Source organism: Carettochelys insculpta, chromosome 30, assembly GCF_033958435.1.
Source record: "Carettochelys insculpta isolate YL-2023 chromosome 30, ASM3395843v1, whole genome shotgun sequence".
Classification (NCBI taxonomy): Eukaryota; Metazoa; Chordata; order Testudines; family Carettochelyidae; genus Carettochelys; species Carettochelys insculpta.
Genome location: NC_134166.1, coordinates 10,556,711 through 10,581,164, shown reverse-complemented (window position 1 = coordinate 10,581,164; position 24,454 = coordinate 10,556,711). Strand labels below are relative to the sequence as shown.

Below are 24,454 nucleotides of genomic sequence, written 5' to 3'. Positions count from 1 at the left end.
GACCGCTCTGGGGGCAAAGAGAGGGAATAGCTTTATAGACTGGTGGTTAGGGCATCCATGCAGAAAGTGGTAGATATAAAGAGAAGAAATTTCACCTTTCAGGCGAGCATCCTAGCCATTAAACAATGGGATATTCTGATGTGGATTTCTCCATCTCTTCCGGTGAGCTAGTTCTATTGTAATTGAATAATAGAGTATTTATCAATAATTACATATTCGTAGAATCATAGAATAGTAGGACTGGAAGGGACCTCGAGAGGCTATCGAGTCCAGCCCCCTGCCCCCACGGCAGGACCAAGCACTTTCTAGACCACCCCTGAAAGCCATCTATCTAACCTCTTCTTAAATATCTCCAGTGATGGAGATTCTACCACCTCCCTTGGCAATTCGTTCCAGTGTTTGATCACCCTGCCAGTTAGGAACTTTTTCCTAATGTCCAACCTGAACCTCCCCTGCTGCAATTTAAGTCCATTGCCTCTTGTTCTATCCTCAGAGGCAAGGAAGAACAAGTTTCCTCCCTCTGCCTTATGACACCCTTTTAGATACCTGAAAACTGCTATCATGTCCCCCCTCAATCTTCTCTTTTCCAAACTAAACAAGCCCAATTCTCTCAGCCTTCCTTCATAGGTCATGTTCTCTAGACCTTTGATCATTCTTGTTGCTCTCCTCTGGACCCTCTCCAATTTCTCCACATCCTCCCTGAACTGCGGTGCCCAGAACTGGACACAATACTCCAGCTGAGGCCTAACCAGCGCAGAGTAGAGCGGGAGAATGACTTCTCGTGTCTTGTTCACAACACACCTGTTAATGCATCCTAGAATCATGTTTGCTTTTTTTGCAACAGCATCACACTGTTGACTCATATTTAACTTGTGGTCCACTATAACCCCTAGATCCGTTTCTGCTGTACTCATTCCTAGGCAGTCCTTTCCCATTCTGTATGTGTGACACTGATTGTTCCTTCCTAAGTGGAGCACTTTGCATTTGTCCTTATTAAACTTCATCCTGTTTACCTCAGCCCATTTCTCCAGTTTATCCAGATCCTTTTGAATTATGACCCTATTCTCCAAAGAAGTTGCAACCCCTCCCAGCTTGGTATCATCAGCAAACTTAATAAGTGTACTTTCTATGTCAATATCTAAATCGTTAATGAAGATATTGAACAGAACCCGTCCTAAAACAGACCCCTGTGGAACCCCACTAATTATACTTTTCCAGCAGGATTGAAAGCCATTAATAACTACTCTCTGGGTACGGTTTTGCAGCCAGTTGTTCACCCACCTTATAGTAGCCCCATCTAAGTTGTATTTGAGTAGTTTATTGATAAATATATTATGTGAGACTGTGTCAAATGCTTTACTGAAGTCTAGGTATACCACATCCACCACTTCTCCCTTATCCACAAAGCTCGTTAGTCTATCAAAGAAAGCTATTAGATTGGTTTGACATGATCTGTTTTTAACAAAACCATGCTGGCTGTTCCCTATCACCTTACCACCTTCCAATTGCTTGCAGATGATTTCTTTAATGACCTGCTCCATTATCTTTCCTGGCACAGAAGTTAAGCTGACTGGCCTGTAGTTTCCCAGGTTATTCTTGTTTCCCTTTTTATAAATGGGTATTATATTTGCCCTTTTCCAGTCTTCTGGAATCTCTCCTGTCTCCCATGATTTTCCAAAAATGATTGCTAAAGGCTCAGATATCTCTTCTATCAGCTCCTTGAGGATTCTAGGATGCATTTCATCAGGCGCTGGTGCACAGGGCTAGAAGGGGTCTTGAGAAGTTATCAAATCCAGTCTCCAGTACGAAGGCAGGACCAAGTAACCCTGGATCATCCCTGATAGGTGTTTATCCAACCAGTTATTACCTGTCTTGGAAACCTTTGGGATAGAATGTTTTTTTGCAATATCTAATCTAAGTCTCCCTTGTGGCATTAATCCCATTACCTGTCCTTACCTTCAGTGGACCCAGAGAACAATTGATTACAAATTTGTTTCATAATAGCCCATAATATACTTGAAAGCTGTTATCAGGACCCCATTTTCTCAAGTCTAAAGGTGCCCAGTTTTTAACACTACTCAGAGGTCCAGTTTTCTGAACCTTTTATTATTTTTGTTGGTCTCTTATGGGCACTCCAATTTGTCCACATCTTTCCTACTCTGTGGCACACAGTTCTCCAGTTGAAGCCTCACCAGTGCTGAGCACAACAGGCAGTCATCTCCCTTATGTATCACTTATCTATCACATGTCACCTCCATGACATCATCACCTCCATATTGGTGCACATAACAAAATTCATTCCATTTGGGTGCGAAAAATTAGGGGGAACGTGAAATGCCCCCAAAATGATTCTTTAAGTGACAAACCACATAAAAAACCCTTTTGGCCATTTCTGGGTTAGGAAAGCAGAGGTAGGTAATGTGGGTAAATGAACAGTAACTTCCCTTTCATATATCAGGCTTCTTAGGGGGCTGGTCCACAAGAAGTCTGGCTTTATCTGGGGAGTGAGCATAGGCCTGAAGTCTGGGATTTAGGCCAGATTAGAACCTTAAAGGCACTGCTAGACAGAAGAGCCCTCAACAGGTTTACGATCTGATATCGCACAAGCTTCCAGGCTATGTTCCTTATCGTTGGAGCATTTATTGTAACAATCAATGGAATGTTAATTGAGGGCCCCACTCATGGGAGCTAGAAGCTGGGAGTGGCTGGCTCAGATGCAGGTTGGAATAAAGGAACTGTTTTCTTTCTTGTGTCAAAGGGTAGGTAGTTCAGAGTTAAACTTGTTACTTCACATTGACTGCTTAGGCTCTGTATTGACAAGGAGTTTAGACTAATCTTGAGAATTTAGACCACAGAAAAGTCAGGATGATCCAAAGTTAAAACTCCCAGAGCAGCATTAGCATAGCCACTGTGCAGGTGGGCAAGTACTACAGGACCCAGTATGACCTCTCTGGCCTCTTTCTCCATCTATAAAATGGACATAATAATGGTTGCCGCAAATGGGTTTTGCAAAGAGTTCTGAGGTGCTATAAATGCAGCATCGTTCAGTACTCTGCATTTACCACTGGATCCATTCTGCACTGGGTAGATGGGGGCTCAGGCTATCCCAACACCTGTCTGTTTCTGATTCCCAAGAGTCATTATGTGCAGTGTGGCTCAGTTAATACTTATGGAGACTGTCCCCTTTCAGTTTCTTGGTTTCAAGCACTTGAACTTTTTACAGCCATGGTGCATTAACATACCTCTTGCTTTGATCTGTGCTTTTGTCTTAGAAGACAGCATAAGTGCCTTCAGGTGGCTGGAGCTGAATCGCCTGTGGAGTGTTTTGGATTGTTCACTAGGTGGCAATGTGAGCTCAAATGAGTGGAGACTGGATCAGCTTCAGGGAAAGTTCATTTCTGGGGCTGAGTAAATCTATTCGGCAGGATCCAGGGCCTATGACAGGGGATGAGTACTTGACTCCAACAGAATCTAAATGTCCATAGGCTCTCCCATTACCCCTCCTACTCACTGTCTCCCTTTGGGAGACCTGGGCCCACTCATCCTTGCTCCTTTCTGATTCTGGCTTCATGCTTCTGCCAGGCCCCCTACCGAGCAAGAGACGGGGATAGACCACCAACCTCCCCAAAGTAAGTAAGGCCATTCAGGGGCATTGGGCAGGAGCTTTGTGAACAATGTCAACTCATTTCAACCAAATGTTCATGGGCCAGGGCAGATGCTGGCACCTAATCGACTTTTAGCAGAGAGTATCCTTCAGGTTCTGGTGGCTGGAGCTAAACAGAGGCTGGTGTTGACCCAGACCCAGCAGCCTGTCAGGATGTTTGCCAGAAAGGGTCATGAATGTTCTGTGGTAAGTTAGCACTTGATGGTCAGTGAGATCCTGCATATCTGCAATCAGTGGTCTCCCAGTAGTACAGTCATGCATAGGAGCTGCAGGAGAGGCACATCTGGGTTCCAACGGTGTGTGTTGTTGAGGGAGCAATGGGGAACGCTGAGAAAATTATGCTTCTTTCCTTCTTTCTTTCTTTCTTTCAGAACCTGCCACAATCATGCTCTGACAGCCCCCTCGTGATCCTTCAGGATGTGCAGACTGTCCCAAAATCACCCTCGGCCTGTGGCCACAAACCCGAGACCATCCGCCTCATCACCAGGGATCTCATCCGCAATCTTGTGTAAGCCAGAATGTGAGCCTTTGCTTTGAGGGTGTGTCAGGGACCCTGTGAGTCTGTGTGCCTGACTGGTGGAAGTGCCAAAGTGCTAGACTTGCTGTGTTGTATCCTGGCGATAAGTAAGGGGCAACCCCCTGCAATGCCTGGTGTGGGGTGTGAAATGAGTAGAGGGGAGTGACTTGTGAGAGCCGGTCCGAGAACCCATTACAAGCCCTTCTTGTCTAGTCAATAGTATATGAAGGGCAGGAGCAGCACAAAACATAAGCAAGGATTTTCCTGATTGTTCAGACGCTGCCCAACGTGTCCCTGTACCTGTGAAAGGCAGCTTCCCTACAGAAAATAGTGCATCTTCCACACACAGCAGACAGGGCTGTGGATTGCTCCAGGAACATTTGCTAAGCAGGACTGAAATGTAAGATGAGGGCCTTGAACCCACAGCACTTTGCAAAAATATGGATATTGGCCTGCCCAGATACCACCTCAATTACTTTCCGCCTCCCTAAGTTTTCCCTGCATTTTTAACCCTGTGTGGGAGTCTTTCTTCACCTCCTGGCTTGAAAATGTTGTGTGGTGTTGCTGTGCCTTGTTAAACAACCATTGTGTCCCACTCTAGAGGGGGGTTCTTTATTGTAGTAGGTGAAATGGTCCCAGGCACTCTGGTTAACCAACAGAGAGATTGCCGTGTTAGTCTATATTCTATCAAAACAAAAAAGCAGTTCAGTAGCACTTCAAAGACTAACAAAATAATTTATTTGTTAGTTTTTAAAGTGCTTCTGAATTTCTTTTTTGTTTTGGTTAACCAACATTTTCAAGGGTGGCCACTGATGTTGACCCCTCAAAGCTGGCTTCTAGAGACACTAAACAATGAGAGCACCAACAGAAGCCAATGGGAGCTCCTGAAAGTCAGACCCAAGCTGTTTTAGGCTGGGCACCCAAACACTGAGGCACCTCCGGAGAATGTCTCATTTTACAAGGTGGCTTTTCCGGATCATTTGGGATGAAATGTTCTGTGTACAGCAGTGATATTATTATTACTATTAACCATTCTTTGAAGTGTTTCTGGAATCCAAGCTGCTCCTGCTGCTGTCTTTAATCATTCAGCAGGTGTCAATGTTTATGTGGGCGGATGAAAGGCAACATATAATATTACTAATAATAATTATTAAATCCTTTGCACTGAACATCTTCAAAGTGCTTTCCACCTTCCCTTCTCTTCAGGTTCTTATACCGCACCCATCACCCTGGTCTCTGAGTAATACAGAGTCATTTATTTCATAGAATTCCCCTGGGAAATAGGCCCATATTAGCCAGATTTTATGACTGGGAAGATGAGGGCACCATCGGCTTCCTCTGGGTCACGCTGTGAGTCAGCTGCAGAACTGGGTCTAGAACTCAGCAGCTCCTGTTTCTTCATTCTGTGCTCATTCCATTTAAGGACATTGCCTTATGTAGCGATATTAACCCTTTAAGGGTCACCTGTCAGCAATGTGTTTGGCACACAGATGGTTTCTGTTCCCCTTTGCCATCAGGGCCATCCCTGCCAAAACACGGGAATACCCAGATGTGTGGGGCACCTTGAAATGTGGGGCTCCAAATTGCCCCACATTTCACATTGCCTTATGCAGTTGGGTGCCCTGTATGGTCTCTGGTGGCCCACATACCCTGGCTGCCCCCCGACCCCCCGGAGGCTGTGCGCAGTCCTTGCTCCCCAGGCAAGGTCAAAGGACTCAGGAAGAGCAGAGGGTGACCACAAAGCTGGTAGCTGGAGAAAAGTAATGGTTTCCCCTTCAGTGCACTGCTTCTCTCTGGCTGGCTGTGCAGCTGCCTTCTGCTCCTCTGGCATATGCTCATGATGCTCGCTGTCCCCCGCGCCTCCTCTGAGTTTGTGAGGTGAGCCTCCCACGCTGCCCTGCTCCTGCCGATGGTTGCCAGCTCTCCTGACTGGACAGACCTTACGCCATTTGCAACAATGCCATGTGATTGGGAGGCTTGGCAACCCTGATCCTGACCCCCCGACAGCTTCTGCCCCTGCAGAGCCGCTGCTCTCCCTGCAGAGTGAGGAGGTTGTGCTGGGCTACATAGGACACCAGCATTAGTAGCAGCAGCCTTGTTTGCCATACACTAATGGATTCCTGGTTAGGACAGTGTCCTTGTGTTTCTCTGGTGTCTTCTCTCCCTAGAGACTCAGTACACGGCAATTTCAACAACCTGTCATAAAACTAGGCATATGGATGACACCATCCATTGCTGAAATGCAAACGTCTCTGGGGTGGAGGCCAAACAGCAGTGTGACACTGCTCAGCAGTGGTGACCTCTTGTTGGGGCCAGGCAGTGAAGAGTATCGTCTCCCATGGAAACTGGTGAAAGGACCAGGATAACAGCCGCGTTCACAAGAAAGTCGGGAAATTCAAGTGTGAGACTGAAATGTTTTGAATGTCTTTACTGGGAGTAGAACTCCACGCTCTGTGTTTTGTGATTCCAGTCACACGTGTGGAGAGTCCACAGGAAATGCTTGGGTGCATCTTGTACTGTTTGGTACCATGTGGTTCTGCCCAAGCTCCATGTGAATCAGGAGACACGCCGCCTTATAGACTGTGGGCTTAGGCAGATGCTGTCACCTTGATGCATATGTATGGCATCTGCAGAGCAACATTACAGGTCAATCAGACGTTTGAAGGCGTCCTCTAGGACGTTGTGGATATCATCCCATTCCCCTCTGATGCCGTCCTTGGACTCCACGTGATGATGCATTCAATGTTCTCACTGCAGTTGCACGAAGGGGAGTTTGACTTCTCCCATTTACACAGCATCCCTCGAGAGGTCGAACCACTGTTGCTGTTGGAGTGAGGGCAGTTTGCCTAGTGGGTAACAGCATCATGTTGCTCTCGCTTGGTCTTGGGCTCTCCCATCCCCACAAACAGACAGGGCTCCTCCTGAAGCACCATTGCCAACTCCCCACACTAGACTAGGTCCAGGCACTTTGGCCCAGATACACAAAGGTTCAGATTTGGGCACTAATTCACCAAATCCCTGCACAGCTGCCACCTCCTGCCATAGACACTTACGTGTTCACAATCAAAACAAAAAGCAGTCAAGTAGCATTTTAAAGACTAGCAAAATAATTTATTAGGTGAGCTTTCGTGGGACAGACCCACTTCTTCAGACCATAGCCAGACCAGAACAGACTCAATATTTAAGACACAGAGAACCAAAAACAGTAAGCAAGGAGGACAAATCAGAAAAAGATAGTCAAGGTGAGCAAATCAGAGAGTGGAGGGGTGGGGGGGAAGGTCAAGAATTAGATTGAGCCAAGTATGCAGACGAGCCCCTATAGTGACTCAGAAAGTTCCCATCACGATTTAAACCATGTGTTAATGTGCCGAATTTGAATATAAAAGCCAGCTCAGATGTTTCTCTTTCCAAAATGGAGCGATAATTCCTTTTCTGTAACACACATACCTTTAGGTCATTGACAGAATGCCCCATTCCATTAATGAAGAGAAATTATCGCACCGTTTTAGAAAGAGAAGTGGACAAGCTGACTTTTATATTCAAATTCAGCACATTAACATATGGTTTAAATCGTGATGGGAACTTTCTGAGTCACTGGAGGGGCTCGTCTGCATACTTGGCTCAGTCTAATTCTTAACCTTCCCCCCCACCCCTCCACTCTCTGATTTGCTCACCTTGATTATCTTTTTCTGATTTGTCCTCCTTGCTTACTGTTTTTGGTTCTCTGTGTCTTAAATATTGAGTCTGTTCTGGTCTGGCTATGGTCTGAAGAAGTGGGTCTGTCCCACGAAAGCTCACCTAAGCTGTGTCTACACGTGCACGCTACTTCGAAGTAGCGGCACTAACTTCGAAATAGCGCCCGTCACGGCTACACGCGTCGGGCGCTATTTCGAAGTTAACTTCAACGTTAGGCGGCGAGACGTCGAAGTCGCTATCCTCATCAGGAGATGGGGATAGCGCCCTACTTCGACGTTCAATGTCGAAGTAGGGACCGTGTAGTCATTGCGCGTCCCGCAACTTCGAAATAGCGGGGTCCTCCATGGCGGCCATCAGCTGAGGGGTTGAGAGACGCTCTCTCTCCAGCCCCTGCGGGGCTCTATGGTCACCGTATGCAGCAGCCCTTACCCCAGGGCTTCTGGCTGCTGCTGCGGCAGCTGGGGATCCACGCTGCATGCACAGGGTCTGCAACCAGTTGTCGGCTCTGTGGATTTTGTGTTGTTTAGTGCAACTGTGTCTGGGAGGGGCCCTTTAAGGGAGCGGCTTGCTGTTGAGTCCGCCCTGTGATCCTGTCTGCAGCTGTGCCGGGCACCCTTATTTCGACGTGTGCTACTTTGGCGTGTAGACGTTCCCTCGCAGCGCCTATTTCGATGTGGTGCTGTGCAACGTCGAAGTTGAACATCGACGTTACCAGCCCTGGAGGACGTGTAGACGTTATTCATCGAAATAGCCTATTTCGATGTTGCTACATCGAAATAAGCTACTTCGATGTAGGCTTCATGTGTAGACGTAGCCCTAATAAACTATTTTGCTAGTCATTAAAGTGCTACTTGACTGCTTTTTGTTTTGATAGTGTATAGACTAGCATGGCTTACTCTCTGTTACTCTTTACATGTTCACAGTACAAGTCCCCGAGGTGCCTAAGTTTCTGTGTGTGGACCTGCACATGGCTTCCATAAGTGGTCTGGATGCCTGCCTGTTTTCTACTGTCATCCTCAAACCTATCTTGCCTGCTGGGCCTGCACTGATCAGTGTGCCCTGAGGAAGCCCAAATTGGCCAGGGGGAGGGGTCAAGGCAGTTAGGTACCCACCTAGGGTGTGAGATCCACATTCAGGTTCCCCTTTGCTCCATGAGGAGAACAGATTTGAACAGGGGGTTCCCACCTCTCACCTGAACACCCTAATCACCAGGCCCTGGGGTGCTCTGGCACAGGGCTGTTCGTATCTCCAGATGAAAGCGTTCCACTTTGCATGAGTAACAAATGAGTTATTGGGCCAAGGCCAACAGCAGAGCCAATAAGTTTACACCCAGACCCCTTTTTCACCTCTGGCACAGGGCAGCTAAAGATTGCAAGGGAGGCCTCCTTCCCCTCCCATTCTGTGTGGGGCGTGGCATGTGCCACTCTTTTTGAAGCAAATGGTTTAGGCACCTGACTCCAGGAGAGGTATCTTGGCGGTGGCTTGCAGGCAGAATTAGATGTCTCCCATTAGTCCGGGTCAAGGAGCCAAAATCCCAGAGAGGAGCAGGGCTTAGGTCATGTCCCTGCTGTCAGTGTTTGTGATGGCTGGTTGAGGCAGCTCCCCACCTAGTGTGCTGCTAGCTTTGGTGGGTCCCGTTTTCTAGTAGCTATCTCCCCTCCTTCACCTTGTAGAGAGCCCAGGCACCTCACTCAGGCTTTGTGGGTTCCACTGGGTGGCAGGCGCCACATGTTAGGCCTTGCTGTGCTTAGCCTGACAATGCCTCCGTCCCACTGTGGAACAGGGCCCTCCTTATTCCTCTTTGCGGACTAGCTCAGGACCTCACACAATCCTTCCCCTCTTGCAGGCACCACCATAGGGTCTGATCTCCAGGCAGGAAGCCACCAGGCATTTCCCAGGCTGACACATGGTTATGAGAAAGTGTGAGAGAGGTGAGGGGTAGGGAGAATCCATGTCATCTCTCTGTGCCCTGCTCACTTGTTCTGCCAGCGTTCCTGCGGAGGACCCATCAGGAGAATCCCTCATTATGAGTCCAGAGGATTTCCAGCGCATTAAGGCAGCATCCCTAGTCCCCACCAAGGAGGAGCGCGAGGCCAGCATAGCAGCCCTCAAGGCAGAGAAAGAAGCTCTCATAGTATGTGTCTCTTCTCACTTCCTTTTGTTGGCTGGCTTGTAGGCAAATTCCATGGTGCTGTCTGAAATGGCCGTGCAGGGTTGACTTTACGGGGAAGGGCCACCAAAGGGGCTACAGCAGCTACCCCACATGTTCCTGGTGTGCTGGGTCCAGCTCTGGCTAGAGAGATGGGGACTTGGGTGCAGACCATTGGGAGAGAGTGGGGCTTGGAGCAGCCAGATAGAGCTTTACAGAGGAAGCCCCTGGATAAGCTCATGTCTGTGGGCCAAGGAACTGTTCATGCTGCTATCCCCAAACTGCATCTCTGTCAGAGGAGAGGGGCCACGCTGCTCCACAGTGACTCAGGACAGCTCATAGCAATTGGCAGAACTCTGGAAAGAGCTCTCCACCCAAATGCTGTCAGCAGTAGAGACCAGGAACATGCACTCTACATTGTGACCCATGGGCTTGCCCCTGTGGCCCACAGAGGCCAGCCCAGGCTCTCAGAGGGGCAAAGAGATCACACAGCTCCCATGGTTCACATCCCAGCAAGACTCCTCACCCCCGTGAGAGACAGCAATGTGACCACGTCAGGGAGTTCTGGCAGTGGAAAGAGTGGGTGGGTGGTACCAAACTCAGGATGGAACCTGCTGCACAAAGCCACTGGTTGCAGGACACGGGCTGGGGGACATATCACAGGGGCCATGGTTCAAGGCAGCTCTCCTGTCTCGGGCACAATAGGAGCTGAGCATCTCCCTAAGGAGCAGTGCAGCCTCCCTGCAGCATCCCCTGTGCAGACCCAGTGTTCCTGAAGTGCTTGTCAACCCCCCCCCGCCAAAATTGTGTCATGGTGGTGCTGATCTGGCCTGTGGCAGCACTCTGAGTCAGGCAGGACTCCTCAGGGCCAGGAACACGGATGTCAGCAGCCTGCCTTTCCCCTCCAGGCCAGCGTGAATGAGCGCAAGAATGCCATGAAGCTGAAGGGGATTACTCAGAAGAAGGAGAAGCTGAGCGACCTGGAAGAGGAGGCCAAGGAGCGAGCCCAGTACCTGCTGCAGCGGGCTACCAGGATGCGCATGGAGCAGGAGGAGGAGGTCAAGGAGCTCAGTGAGGTGGGATCTTGGTGTCTCTGCTCTGCAATCTGCCCCTCTCCCCAGTAACTGAGCCCCTCTGCCAAGCAGGTCAGCATTGTACCCACTGATCCATGGCCCTCTGAGCCAGGTTTACCCAAAGCAAAGCAAGTCCAGCCCTGCCCAGGAGGGACGCTGTGCGGGGAGAGGGAACGAAGTTGTCTTGGCCCCTGTGAGATGGCTGTCAGCAAAGGTGCCTGCTGTGACGGTGCAAATGTCCACAAGGACTGGGACCAGGACTCATTCTGCAGGGATGGCTGGCAGCCCCCTGACAGCAGGATGCGCAGTCACTACTGCCTGGGCTGGATTGGATCTGGCCCGTGCGTAGCAGCGGGGAAGCCCTTTGTGCATTACCTGCCTCCTGCACTGTGCAGTCCTGGCTGTACTCTGACATGAGGAAACCCAGTTGCAGCAAGGCAGTGACCAGAGTCAGTGGCAGAGCTGGGAATAGCGTTAACTCTTTCTTCTAACTCCTACATCATGATCTCTGTTTCTTTCTCCTTGGACTGTCTTCCTCCCCACCCCAGGCCCTCTCCCTCTCCCCTCACTCACACGGTTGAGCCAGAGCAGTTCATTGCCCCCACAGATGATCCTGAATGCAAAGTGCCAGGCGATCCGTGATGCGCAGATTCTGGAGAAGCAGCTGATTGAGAAGGAGTTCGGGGAGGAGGAGAAGCGCCTGGACCAGATGATGGAGGTGGAGAGGCAGAAAGCCACCAAGATGCAGGAGGGGCTGGAACAGAAGAGGAAGCAGGAGTTGATCAGGTGAGCAGGAATGTCCATCTCCCGGCACAATCCATGGAAACCCAATGCAGGGTGCCTGGTACCTGGGGATACCTGCCTTTATGGCCATAGAGCGTGGGCAGCAGGCAGTCCAGCCCAGCAGGTGTTTGTGCCAGGGACCATGCCTGGGTCACGCGAGAGACACTGGGGTGTCCTGTTCCCAGAGGGAGGCAGCATCTCATCAAGCAGATAGAGAAGAACGAGGAAGAGAGGGCTCTGAAGGCGGAGCAGCGGGACCAGGAGGCCCAGGAGATGCTGGATTATCTGGAGCAGCTGCAGATGGAGGACCTGAGGGTAAGAGAAAGATAGGTGGCGGGAGGTGTCTGAGGTGATTTCTGAGCTCCTTCAGCCACTCTCCTCTTGCTCCCAGCAGTGCAAGTGGGAAGGACCTCTGTTGTATGCTGCTGCCTTCCTGCACTTGTCAGAGGGGTCTCAGACTGTGGCACTCTAATATCCTCTGGAGCCCAGGGGAAGGGGCAGCCCAAACCTAGCTAATCTCACAGTTGAGGTCAAACAAGGGGCCCACCTGAATAGCAAGCGACTGGGCCCTTCTTCAGCCCCAGCCCAGTAGCTGCCCCCATCCCTGCAGGTGAATGCCAAAGCGAGAGTGGTCTAGGAAGGGGTCTGTGCTGTGGCTGCCTCCCTGAGTGCCTCTCAAACCCACCTTGCCTCATACCTTGTTCAGGACATGGAGCACAAACATGAGCAGAAGATAAGAATGCAGGCTGAAATTAAACGTATCAATGATGAGACCCAGCGGCAGAAGGAGGAGCAGCTGGCGCAGGAGAGGATGGCTGACCAGCAGGTACTGGAGTACCAGAAGCAGAAAATGGTACGTGCTATGGGAAGAGGTACAAGGGACTGGGCGGCATTCCTGCCCAGTACATTGGGGCAGCTGGGCACCAAGAAAGTTCTGCCCCACTTCAGCTTGGAGTTCGGGGCCTGATGCAGGAAGTACTAGAGAGGGCCAAGCAGCTGTGGGTTGTGCGATGCAGGAAGTGAGAGTATATCATGATACTGGTCCCTTCTGGGTTCAACATCTGTGAATTGATTGGAGAGAACCATGCCTGCGGAGACGCACATATCCCACAGGCCAACACACATCTGTTTGTGCTACATGAGCATTGTTGCACTGAGAATAGAAGGAGGATGGCTGGCTGGCTAGCTCCTGCCTCCTAGACGTAGGCCAGACTGCGGGAGAACAGTTTACCAAAGGTCAAGGTGGATTCACCATCACTGCCAAGACTGGATGTGTAGCTGAGAGACCTGCTTTAGGAATTAGATGGGGGAAGTTCTCTGGACCCCTTTATTCTGGAGGTCAGAGTGGGCAACAGCCAGAGGGCTCCTGGATGTGAGTGATTCTATGGGACTGGGTGCGTGGTGGAGAAGGGCTACCATTAACTGTCTGGGTGCAGCTCACTGACTCGGTGCTGTTTGCCTGGGCCAGGCAAGGGAAGAGGAGTTTGAAGCTGAACAAGAGAAAATCCGCCGGGAGAAGGAGATGGAAACGGCACGTTTGAGGGCATTGCAGGAAAAGGCCCAGGATTACCAAGCAGAGCAGGTAACGTGCTTGCAAAGACTGCCCTGTGCCCCCTTGCCAGTCCATCTCACTCCCTGCCCCTCCTGCCCTGCTTCCAACCCAGCCAAGTCATAGAAACATAGAAGCCTAGGGTTGGAAGGGACCTAAGGAAGACATAGAGTCCAGCCCTCTGCCCAAAGCAGGATGAACCCTAACCAAATCGTCCCAACCAGAACTCTGTCAAGCCCAGACTTAAAAAGCTCTAGGGATGGATATTCCACCACCCACCTAGGTAATGCATTCCAGTGCTTCACCACCCTTCTGGTGAAATAGTTTTACCTAATATCCAACATACACTCCTCCTCTGTAACTTGAGACCACTGCTCCTTGTTCTGCCATCTGTCACTACTGAGAACAGCCTCTCTCCATCCTCTTTAGAGACCTCTTCAAGAAGTTGAAGACTGCTATCAAATCCCCCCTCACTCTTCTCTTCTGCAAACTAAGCAATCCCAGATCCCTCAGCCTCTCCTCATACGTCATGTGGTCCAGCTCCCTAATCATTTTGGTTTCCCTCCGCTGAACCCGCTCCAATGCGCCCACATCCTTTCTGTACTGGAGGGCCCAGAACTGCATATAATACTCCAGATGTGGCCTCACCAGTGCCAATAGAGGGGAATAATAACTTCTCTAGACCTGCTGGAAATGCTCCTTCTAATATACCCCAATATTCCATTAGCCTTCTTGGCTACAAGGGCACACTGTTGACTCATATGCAGCCTCTCATCCATTGTAGTCCCCGTGTCCTTTTCTGCTGCACGGCTACTTAGCCAGTCAGTCCCCAGCCTGTAACAATGCTTGGGATTCTTCCATTCTAAGGGCAGGACTCTGCACTTGTCCTTGTTGAACCTCATCAGATTTATTTTGGCCCAATCCTCCAATTTATCTAGGTCACTCTAGACCCCTATCCCTACCCTCCAACATATCTATCTGTGCCCCCAGCTTAGTGTCATCAGCAAATTTGCTGAGGGTGCAATCCAAACCCTCATCCAGGTCATTAATAAAGATGTTGAACACCAGTCCTAGAACCAACCCTTGGGGCACTCCACTTGAAACTTACTGCTGACCAGCCATTGAGCCATTGATTGTTACCCACTGGGTCCGACCATCTAGACAGCTTTCTATCCATCTTACAGTCCTTTTATCCAATTCATACTTCCTTAACTTGCAGGCAAGAATATTGTAGGAGACTGTATCAAAAACTTTGCTCAAGTCAAGGTGTATAACATCTATTGACTTCCCCGTGTCTGCAGAGCCAGTTACCTCATCATGGCTACGTCTACACGTGCCCCAAACTTCGAAATGGCCACGCAAATGGCCATTTCGAAGTTTACTAATGAAGCACTGAAATGCATATTCAGCGCTTCGTTAGCATGCGGGCTGCAGCGGCACTTCAAAATTGACGCGGCTTGTCGCCGCGCATCTCGTCCAGACGGGGCTCCTTTTCGAAAGGACCCCGCCTACTTCGAAGTCCCCTTATTCCCATGAGCTGATGGGAATAAGGGGACTTTGAAGTAGGTGGGGTCCTTTTGAAAAGGAGCCCCATCTGGACAAGACGCGCGGCAGCAAGCCGCGTCAATTTCAAAGTGCCGCTGCCACCCGCATGCTAACGAAGCGCTGAATATGGATTTCAGCACTTCATTAGTAAACTTCGAAATGGCCATTTGCGTGGGCATTTCGAAGTATGGGGCATGTGTAGACATGGCCCATAGCAGCTAATCGGACTGGTCAGGCAGGACTTGCCCTTGATGAATCCATGTTGACTATTCCCTGGATGTCCTTCCATCCTTTGTTAAAGATGGGTGCTACATTTGCCTTTTTTCCAATCATGTGGGACCTCTCCTGATCTCCATGAGTTTTCAAAGACAATGGCCAAAGGATCTGCAATGACATTTGCCAATTCCCTCAGTACTCTTGAAAGTCAAGCCCCCCACTAACCAATATGAGCAGCAGGGGAACGGTTCCTCTTGCCAGCCCAGTCCCTTGAGCCCTGTTGGGGTAGGGTGCATAGGTAGCACGCACCCACTGGCCACAGCATAGGTCAGAGTGCATTATATGTGCACTTTCCAGATCCAGTGGGTGGAGGAGCCAAACAAGGGGCCAAGGGTGATCCAACAGACTTGCATCCAGGAGCTCAGCAGCATGTTCCCAGAAGCAAACTCTCTCCCCCATTCCAAGGAAATAACAGCTTCCCTTGACACATGGTGTCTCTCCCCTTTTCTGGGGCTGGCAAGGGGCTAGCAAGGGCTACTGGGGCAGCCTAAGTTGGAGCAGCTGGCATTTCTCTGCTGGCTGTCCTTCCAGGAGCTGTGGGAGCCCCTAAGTCCACTCTTGCTGCTGTGAGGAGTGGGATAGTTCAGTGGGGGACACAGAGGATTGGACCTTGTTAAACCAGTTGTAACGCTCTGGTGAGGCACCAGAGACTGAGCGGCCTTCCCGTCCGCATACTTGGGAGAAGATCTCACCCTTGCCCTTGCCCTGGCTGCCATCACACACATCTCGTGGAGTCTGACAGCAAAGCAAGGGAGACATGAGAAACCTTTGTCCAGAGGACTCTAACCTGGGCTGTTGCAGGGCGAGGGCCCTCGGCTGAGAGATTTCTGCTCCTTGTCTTGGAGAAGCCACCTTGAGACCAGATCCAGACCCTTGCTGCTGTGATGGGATGAGAAACAGGTCTCGCAGGCCATGGCTGTGAAGATCTCGCCAGCCCCTTGGTGGACCCACAGGAACCTACCATTACACACCTCCAGCAGCCTGCCTGGCTCAGGAGGTGGCTACAGAGGCTCAGCATTAGAGGAATGGCCGCAGCCTCCAACAGATGGTCACTGGCTCTGAAGGACCCTGAGGCTGTGAGCTGAGTGCCAGCGTCACTCGTAGGTGGTGCCAACCCATTGTGCTGTATCTTCTCTCTGTTCAGCTCAGATTCCAAGTCGAGTGGAAGTTCTGTGATGTTCAGCACTGCTGGCTGTGGCCATGCTCAGCAGCTGCAGCTGAGCCCTTCCTGCATCAGCCGTAGGAATGTGGAAATAGCTGGGTGCTGTGCTAAGGCCAGGAGGCAGGTCGGAACCCAGCTGGCTCCTCTGCCACTCAGACAAAGCAAGCCCGGGGGCCTGAGGAGCAGCAGCAGCAGGAGCTATCTGTCCTGGGCCCGGGGTCAGACCTGTGGAGCTAGCGCCCTGCTCTGCTCACAGTGGGAGTCAGCATTCTTCCTTCCTGGCAGGACGCCCTGAGGGCCAAGCGGAACCAGGAGGCCGCTGAGCGTGAGTGGCGCCGGAAGGAGAAGGAAGCTGCGCAGAGGAAGGCAGAGACAGAGGCCATGCTGAAGCAGAGCCGGCTGGAGCAGATCGCCCACAAGGAGCACAGTCTGGCCGTGGAGGTGCAGCGCGACCGCAATGAGTTTGAGAGAATCCTCAGGTAGGAGGGGTAGCACTGGTGGGGTCACTGATGAGCCCGGTAGTCCAGCGACTAAGTTCCTGGCCATGATGCAAAGCACCCCTGGTTGTGCACCTTCCCTCTGTCCCAGCCAGTGCAGAAGGCATGGGGGGGCTGATCTCCTGCTCCCTCAGCACTAGGGCTTCCTTTGGGTGCATCTCAGACCCGGGATTTTCTGTAGGTGCACAATGGGTTTTGTGTATCTTTCATCATGTGATCAGCAAATTTTACCCAGCATGCACTGTCATTTCTGCCCCTCCAGATTCGAGCAGCCTTGGGAGCAGAGTTCTGTGGAAGATCTCCCTGTATGCCAGGTTCACTCTGCTCTCTGGCTGCTCAGCCCAGGAGATGCAGGTAATGCTGGCATGGGCACATCAGCCAAATTGCTGGGCCTGAGCTGCCTGGTCAGACTGCCCTGGGAGCCTGCCCATTAGAGATATGTCCGGGGAGCCCAGCTTTCCCGGACATATAGCCGTGACATGGAGCGTGCACCCAGGGCAGCCAGCAGCAGGCACAAAGACATCCTTGTTTGCATGGAAGAGTTCTTAGCATGGCCTGAGGCTGATCCCTGGTAGGAGGGTTATTGGCCCTTCCCATGGGCAGCGGTTTGAGCACAGAGGTCATGCCACACATTGTCTCTGTGCAGAGCCCAGCGGGAGCAGATTGAGAAGGAGCGGAAGGAGCAGGAGCAGCGCGCAGCCCTGCAGCTGAGCCACGCCAACGAGGTGCGGCGCCAGGTGCGTGAGCACCAGCAGAAGCAGGTGCAGGAGCGAATCGCCATCTTCGAGGAGGGCAAGCGGCTGAAGGAAGAGGCCCGCCGACGCAGCGAGCGCATCAGTGAGATCAAGAGGAAGAAGATGGAGGAGCTCCGGTGAGCTTGCAGGTCCAAGCAGGAGGCCTGTGCTTTGGGAGTCCATGCTCCTGGGCAGGGGTTGGCATGACATCAGCCCATTCCCAGAGCTGGGCAAGGCCAAGAGATGTGGGAAGGGCTCAGAGGGTCACTGCTCATGTGACACTGTACAGCAGGACATCCCGTTAAGTTTTGGGGTGCAGTCCACACCAGTACTTGTCATTGCTCATCCTGAGGGCCTTAAATGTTTTGTTGTGGCTCACAGCGTGGACACAAAACAGTCAGCAGACACTGGCAGTATTCAGAGTGTCTGTGTGCTGTGCAGCCCTGGGCCAGCATGTCAGACCTCAGCAGTGTGTCCGTAACACAACAGCCCCCATCCACTACAGTTACACCTGGTAAGATGATCCCAACACACATCTGGGCCCTAACTTCCCCAAAGCCATCTGCCCTTCACTGCAGACACAGTGCTGGACTGGTTTAGATTAAAATAATATTAGCAGTTTATTAGCAACAGGCCACAGGTTAAGTGAGAGAGATAAAGGAAGAAAAGGTCACAATAAATCCTATTGAACATCTAGAAGACTCATAGTTAATCTAGCAAGTCACAGCGTTTGCTGAAGAAAGCATCACTGACTCCTGGCCCAGCATGGCTGCCTGTCCTTCAGTCAGGACACCCAGGAGTACCAGTTGCCGGTCCGTGCACCTCAGATGAAGGATAACTCAGTGGTTCACTGCTCCTCTCTTTATGATCCAGCAACCCTTGGAAAAGCATCCCTTTCCAAGCACATTGATCCTGCTTCAGCAAATGCAAAGGCTTCCTGGGCGTGCTGTCTCCATCAGCTTGAGCTGAGTCACTACCTCTTCCCCTTGCTCACCGCGTGGCTTTGTCACCTTTCATTAAGTGCACCATCATTGTCTCAGGCTGACCGGGAGTGTAGTAGACAAATGAATGTGTAGTAGTTTATGATCACTACTGACTCCCCAGCTCCTGAGCCTTGATGGATCTGCTTACCATAACCGAGAATGGCAGTCCCCTTGGCCCTGGTCTCCGGCTTCACTAGGATTCTACTTTGTTCAAACATAGACTTTAATATATAGTCAGGGTCCTGTGCGGATACAAATTTATCCCCGCAGATGTTAAATCGGTGTGTGTGGAACTGCAGGGCTCTCCCAAAGCACAGGAGGAAAAGGAGCAGAACATGGAAACCTGTGCTACCAGTTCCCATTGCATGGCTGCACTGCCCCCCTGCCTTGCCCCCAACCCTGCCTACATCCTGTCCATGCAGCTGTTTGTGCCTCCTGCCCAGGGGTGTGCTGGTGAGCCTGGTGTTTGTCTCAGTGGGCAGGATTGGGGGCGGGACAGCTGGCCCGGAAGAGCTGCCGGCACAGGGCACTGGGCTCCTGGAAGTGGTGGCTCCACATTCTGCTCCTTTCACCCCTGCAGCAGGTGACATCCCTTCCTTTGTTGCCTTTCTTTCTAGAGCTGCTGGCCTGCCTGAGAAGTACTGTGCCCAGGTGGAGCGCCGAGCCGTCATTGAACCAGCCCCTGTGCACTGAGGGTCCCCAGGGCAGCCTAGCTCAGCCTGACCTGGCTCCAGCGCATGGCAAGGAATCCCAGCCCAGCCTCGCCAGGGCTAGAGTGTATATTTTGTTAGATTCGGAGAGCATTTGATGAACAGAGATATTTATGGAGATTTTGGCAGCCGTTGTTTTCTGTGTCCCTGAGTCAGCCCCATCAGTGAAGGTGGGAGCAACAGCCTCCAGCTCGGCCCTGCCCTGGGCTGCGGAGAGAGGCTCACCCATGCTCCCCAGGCAAGAGGGGTACCTGAATGGTACCAAAGCAATGAGACCTCCCTTCCACTTTCATGGAGGAGCTTGTGTCAGGTCCGGGACTGGCACACAGGTAGGCCCAGTTCCTCTGCATGCTTCCTCGGTTACTGTGGGCAAGATACATGGGCATTTTCTTCACGGTGCGGGCGGGAGGGCAGAGGCTTAGCAGGATCCAAAGCTGATGCCGGATGAGGAGCTGAGGCCCAGCAGGGTCTGGAGCTGATGAACATTTTCAGCTCTGTTACAAGGGGCTTCTCAGCTGGTTTGTGGCCAAAGCCAGTCTGGCCAGTCCCTGGGAGCTGGGAAGGACCCTCCCACCAGGCCCCCGGAGCTAGATCCCTTCCCATATCCCCACATCCATCAGCAGAGAATGGGAAAGGCTGAAGTTCTGCTCTCATGCCTGAGCTCTGCACGCTCCTAATGCAGTCCTGGAAATCGTGCAGCATACGTATCTCAGGGGTGGAAGGGACCTTTAGAGGTCATCGAGTCCAGTCCCCTGTCCCCTTGGCAGGACGAAGCACCATCCCTGACATATATATATTTTTAAATCTATTTTCTCCAGGCCTCTCAGTGGCCTCCTCAAGGATTGAGCTCACCCCCCTGGATTTACAAGGCTAATGCTCAAACCACTGAGCTTTCCCTCCCCAACCCTTTCCTGCGGCCCATGTAAGCTCCAGCCCTCACTGGGCCCTTGCCCGCCAGCCTGCATGAGCTCTGGCCCCTCCTGGGCCCCTTCCTTTTTGTCTGTGTCAGCTCTGGCCCCTGCCCTCTGGACAATATTGGCTCCAAGGTAGAAATCCATGTTGGAACATCAGCCCAAACAGTCCCATGGGCAGAGTTTGATGCAGCACAGGTGGGCCCCTTCCCTGGCGTGATGGTGACTGGCTGGCTCTCTGCGCCATTCCAGGTCCCCTGGCATTGAGCACACTCCCTGGCTTTAACAGTCCTTGTCATTAAAGCTGTACAAACCATGTAGCAACAGCCAGATCCCCCTCAGGAGCTCTTGGCCTGTTAGTTCTCCCAGTACACTATGTCTTTGGCTCCTGCTTCCCTCTTGGATGGCTGACAGGTTCCTGCCCAGCCCCCCACCCTCAGGGACAGCATTGGCTCTGTCGGGCTGCAGGAATTGGTGTGAGAGCAGCCACAGAGTTAACAGTGCAGTTGGATTTTCCTCTGCAGTTGTCCAGTTCTGTTCTGCCGTTGGTGTTTTGCGGAGTAAACACTTTTTTGTATACGCTGAGATCGTCCATCCAGGGAGGAGTCCCGTTGCATGGGGAACACAGACTGGCACCCGGATAGCAATAGCAAAAGCCCTGCGTGCAGATAGGCTGCTCCCAGCTGTGTCACAGCAGGAGTGCCAGGAGCCAGCATCTCAGGCTTACTGCATGGAGGACCTTGCTCCAGAAGGAGGGTTGGAGTGGGAAGCTTTGCCTGACTCAGCGTTCCAGGCCCCCATGTCCCAGGGACAGAAGGTTCTCCAGCTGCGCCTTCCAGCTCATTCCACAACATCTGCTGCTTCCCCAGGTGATAAGCACTTGCTGCTACTGAGAGGCTGGGGCTGGGAGGAGGAGAGCCAGTGAGCAGGGAACTGAAAGGCAAGAAGTCACCCATGGGGGCTTTGGTCAAGGGAGATGCAGCCCCAGCAGCCTGTTTGTGTAGATGGCTTCAGTGTGGGCTGAGGTCTTGGCTACTGGGCCACCCCTCCCGCTCCTGGGTCCTGGAGCTCAGGGCTTGTTATGCTGAATAATTCCAAGCAGAGTGATGGGACAGATCAGTGAGCATGTGAAAATCTACAGCCTCAGGGCACCTCTCCCATGCTGAGGCAGATGGAAACAGATTAGCAAAGGCTAGAGCAGCCTGAGAGCTGCCCTAAGTAATAGGCTCTCTAAGCGTTGGTGGCAGCAGAGATTAGCTGGGGCGCAGGACTCACTAGGCCATGTCCTTTGTCCCTGAGCACCCCATGTCCCAGGTATTCTGGAGGTGGGACACAGGGCTAGGAGATCCAGGCTTTTGCATAGCTTAGTGGGGACAATGTGTCCCTGGAGCACAGTGTGAATCCCCTGCTGGGTGAGGCAGGGCTGCTCCTCCCAGAGCCCCCAGTGTCCCAGACTTGTCTGTTATAACAAGACGGGGTGTACAGTCCGACTGCCAGCCACACAGCGGAAAGTGTTGAGTTGTCTGGGCAGAGAGTGGGTGTGACAGAAGAGGCTCTGTCAGTGGCAGGTTTGTGACTTTTGAGGATGTTGTGTAGTGCAGGGTGTTGATTCATCATCTCTTAGGAATCCTGAGTGCTTTTCCAGGAACATTTGTGGCTCAACAGCCACAGGCGCCATACCTGCGTGCTAGCAGGCTCTCCCCAGCAGGAAATGTGCATCAGTTAACACCTCAGTGGGCAAGACCCTCAGCCCTATATGTTTTTGGAGAAGTCAAGGCCAGACCCTCCGGGCAGGTCTCTGCTTGCCATTTAAAGCAGAAAAAGCCCCTTTTTTGCGCAGAAACGGTGGGAGCATCTACACTTGCCAATGCCTTTTTGCAGGTGCCCATGAAAAGCAAAGTACCTCCACAGGAGGCATCCAGCTCTTCCTGGCCATGGGTCAGGGAGGAGCCATTCATGCTGTTTTAGAGCTTTTAGTCCCTGCAGGATGTTCCACAATGCCGAGGTGATCACTCTACCCAGCAGCTCTGCTGCTCTGATGCCAAGAAACAGATGTTTGCCCTGCCCCCAGGAAAGCCTGCAGAGCTCTGAAACACCCCCTTCCCGATCCCGTTTTTTTTTGGGCAAGTGCTCCCATATCATCTGGCCAGGTGACAGTGGCTGCTCCGCAGATCAAATGATCCCCTGCTTGCAGCAATGTTGAGCTACTGAAACTGAGGGGTGTTTGGCCAGAGGGCACTGGGCAGGGACTCAGGAAGTCTCGTGAACACGCATTCCCATTCCCACAAGCCCTATTGTAGAACTTAAGAGCTGCCCTGTGAGGTAGCTGCCCTCCAGCACCGCTCTCAGCAGCGATGGAAGTGCTGCAAATGTAAGCCCTAAGGCTGCGTCTACACTAGCAAGTTCTTTCGAAAGATTTTTCGGAAGAAGGGGGCTCTTTCGAAAGAGCCTGCGGAGCGTCTACACACAAAAAGCGTTCTTTCTAAAGTAAATTGAAAGAATGCGATGCTCCTTTCGAAATCACTCTTCCTTTCCTGTTTCAGGACGAGCACCCCCTTTCAAAAGCCTCTTTTGAAAGAAAATGTGCGTAGACGCTCCGCAGGGCCCTTCTTTCGAAAGAGCAGGCTTCAGTCTCGATCCCTGGGCTGTTCTTTCAAAAGAGCGAAGGCTGTGTAGACACTCTCTTTCGAATGTGTAGATCACTCTCTTTTTTGATCCTCTTTTGTGTGTGTGGACGCGCGCTTTTGAAAGAAGAGATTTTCCAGAAGAACTTCTTTCAAAAGATATCTGTAGCGTAGATGTAGCCTAAGGCTACATCTACACAGCAGTGTTATTTTGAAATAAACTATTCCACAAGGGCTATTCCAGAACAGTTTATTTTGAAATAACACTGCTACATGCCAAATACATGTTGAAATAGCATTTAGCCATTTCAGAAGAGAGCATCTACACATGATGGACCCTGTTTTGAAACAGAACCGCTGGACGCATTAGGGCTTATTTCAAAATTGACTCTATTCCCGGTCTACACAGCCCCTTCTTCAAATAGGCACTATTCTATATAGAATGAGGTTTACCTATTTCAAAAATAAACCAACCGCTATTTTGAAATTATTTCAAAATAGCAGTTGTGTTGTGTAGACATGAGGATAGTTTTTCTGAAATAACCTGGACCTACTCTCTGACACCTGTGTTTCTCTCTCACCGGTGGAACTGACCGCAAAAAATCCCTGCAGCTACAGATCTCGCCTCAGAGGCTGTGCACCCAGCATTCTCAAAGGAACCCAGAGCTCCCTTCCCGGCTGGCCACCACCTGCTAACTGGAGCAGACACGCAGCCTATTGTGCCCTGTAGATGGCTTGCTGAGAATGGGAGGAAGCAGGTGCTGTGAGGCTGGTCGCTGGCTTTTCTCCAAGAAGATATGTCTATGTGCAGGCGGAGCTGGTAGAGAACTCTGGAAATGGGACAGCCTGGGGCTAAGGGAGAGGAGAGCGCAAGTCACATGGCTCTGCACCAGGCTTGGCATGAACCAGAGGGAGGGGAGGCAGAGGGAGGTCTCAGCCCAACCACTAGCAGCACTGTTCACTCGCCAGCACCCAAACTCAGCCTCAGGCAGCACAGGTTTGTGTTGTGCTACACACTTACAGCAGAAGGGCGACAAATGCCAGTTAGCCTCCACCCCGGCCGTGTGGGTGTGAGCATTGCATGGCGGGTCTGCGTACGTACCGGGATCGGTTAACTAGTTGAGTGAAAACTAATTAAAATGGATCCTTGGCGACAGTGGTTCCCAACCTTTGCACTGTTGCAGCCCCCCCGTCGTGCCCCCGCAAACCGTTTGCAGACCCCACTCAAAGCCAGTTCTAGCAGCTGCACATGCATCATTCATTGAAAAAGGAAACCACAAAGTAGATTTTTGAACCGCCACTAATACCATTAGTGGAAGATATTTTAATTTAGAAATAATAGATTGTACCTTTCCAAAGCATTTAAAGATTATTTTCTGTGATCACTTTTATTTAGCTTTTCTTTCTCACGGAGCCCCTGCAATACCCTTGCAGACCCGCAGCTCAGGAACTTCTGCTCTAAGATTTTGCATCTCCTACGCCAGCCCTTTCCTGTTTGCAGGGATCTTAACAGAGTAACGCCAACTCCTCCACTTCCCCCAGACTTAGAGCACGCTGAAATCCTGTACAGCCACTGTGTTT

At 51.3% G+C, this 24,454-nt stretch overlaps 1 protein-coding gene across 3 annotated transcripts in view; it reads left to right on the top strand.

The window, feature by feature from the left end:
• Window positions 1-24,249, top strand: part of CFAP45 (cilia and flagella associated protein 45) — a 30,100-nt gene extending 5,851 nt beyond the window's left edge. For all 3 annotated transcript variants that reach the window (XM_074981149.1, XM_074981150.1, XM_074981151.1), the window contains exons 3-12: window positions 4,036-4,172; window positions 9,867-10,011; window positions 10,935-11,102; window positions 11,707-11,885; window positions 12,068-12,197; window positions 12,589-12,735; window positions 13,351-13,464; window positions 16,700-16,893; window positions 17,558-17,782; window positions 19,246-24,249. In XM_074981149.1, the coding sequence (XP_074837250.1) occupies window positions 4,036-4,172; window positions 9,867-10,011; window positions 10,935-11,102; window positions 11,707-11,885; window positions 12,068-12,197; window positions 12,589-12,735; window positions 13,351-13,464; window positions 16,700-16,893; window positions 17,558-17,782; window positions 19,246-19,321 (1,515 nt within the window). In that variant the 3' untranslated portion in view covers window positions 19,322-24,249. The remainder of the gene's footprint in view (window positions 1-4,035; window positions 4,173-9,866; window positions 10,012-10,934; window positions 11,103-11,706; window positions 11,886-12,067; window positions 12,198-12,588; window positions 12,736-13,350; window positions 13,465-16,699; window positions 16,894-17,557; window positions 17,783-19,245) is intronic.
• Window positions 24,250-24,454: the final 205 nt, after the last annotated feature.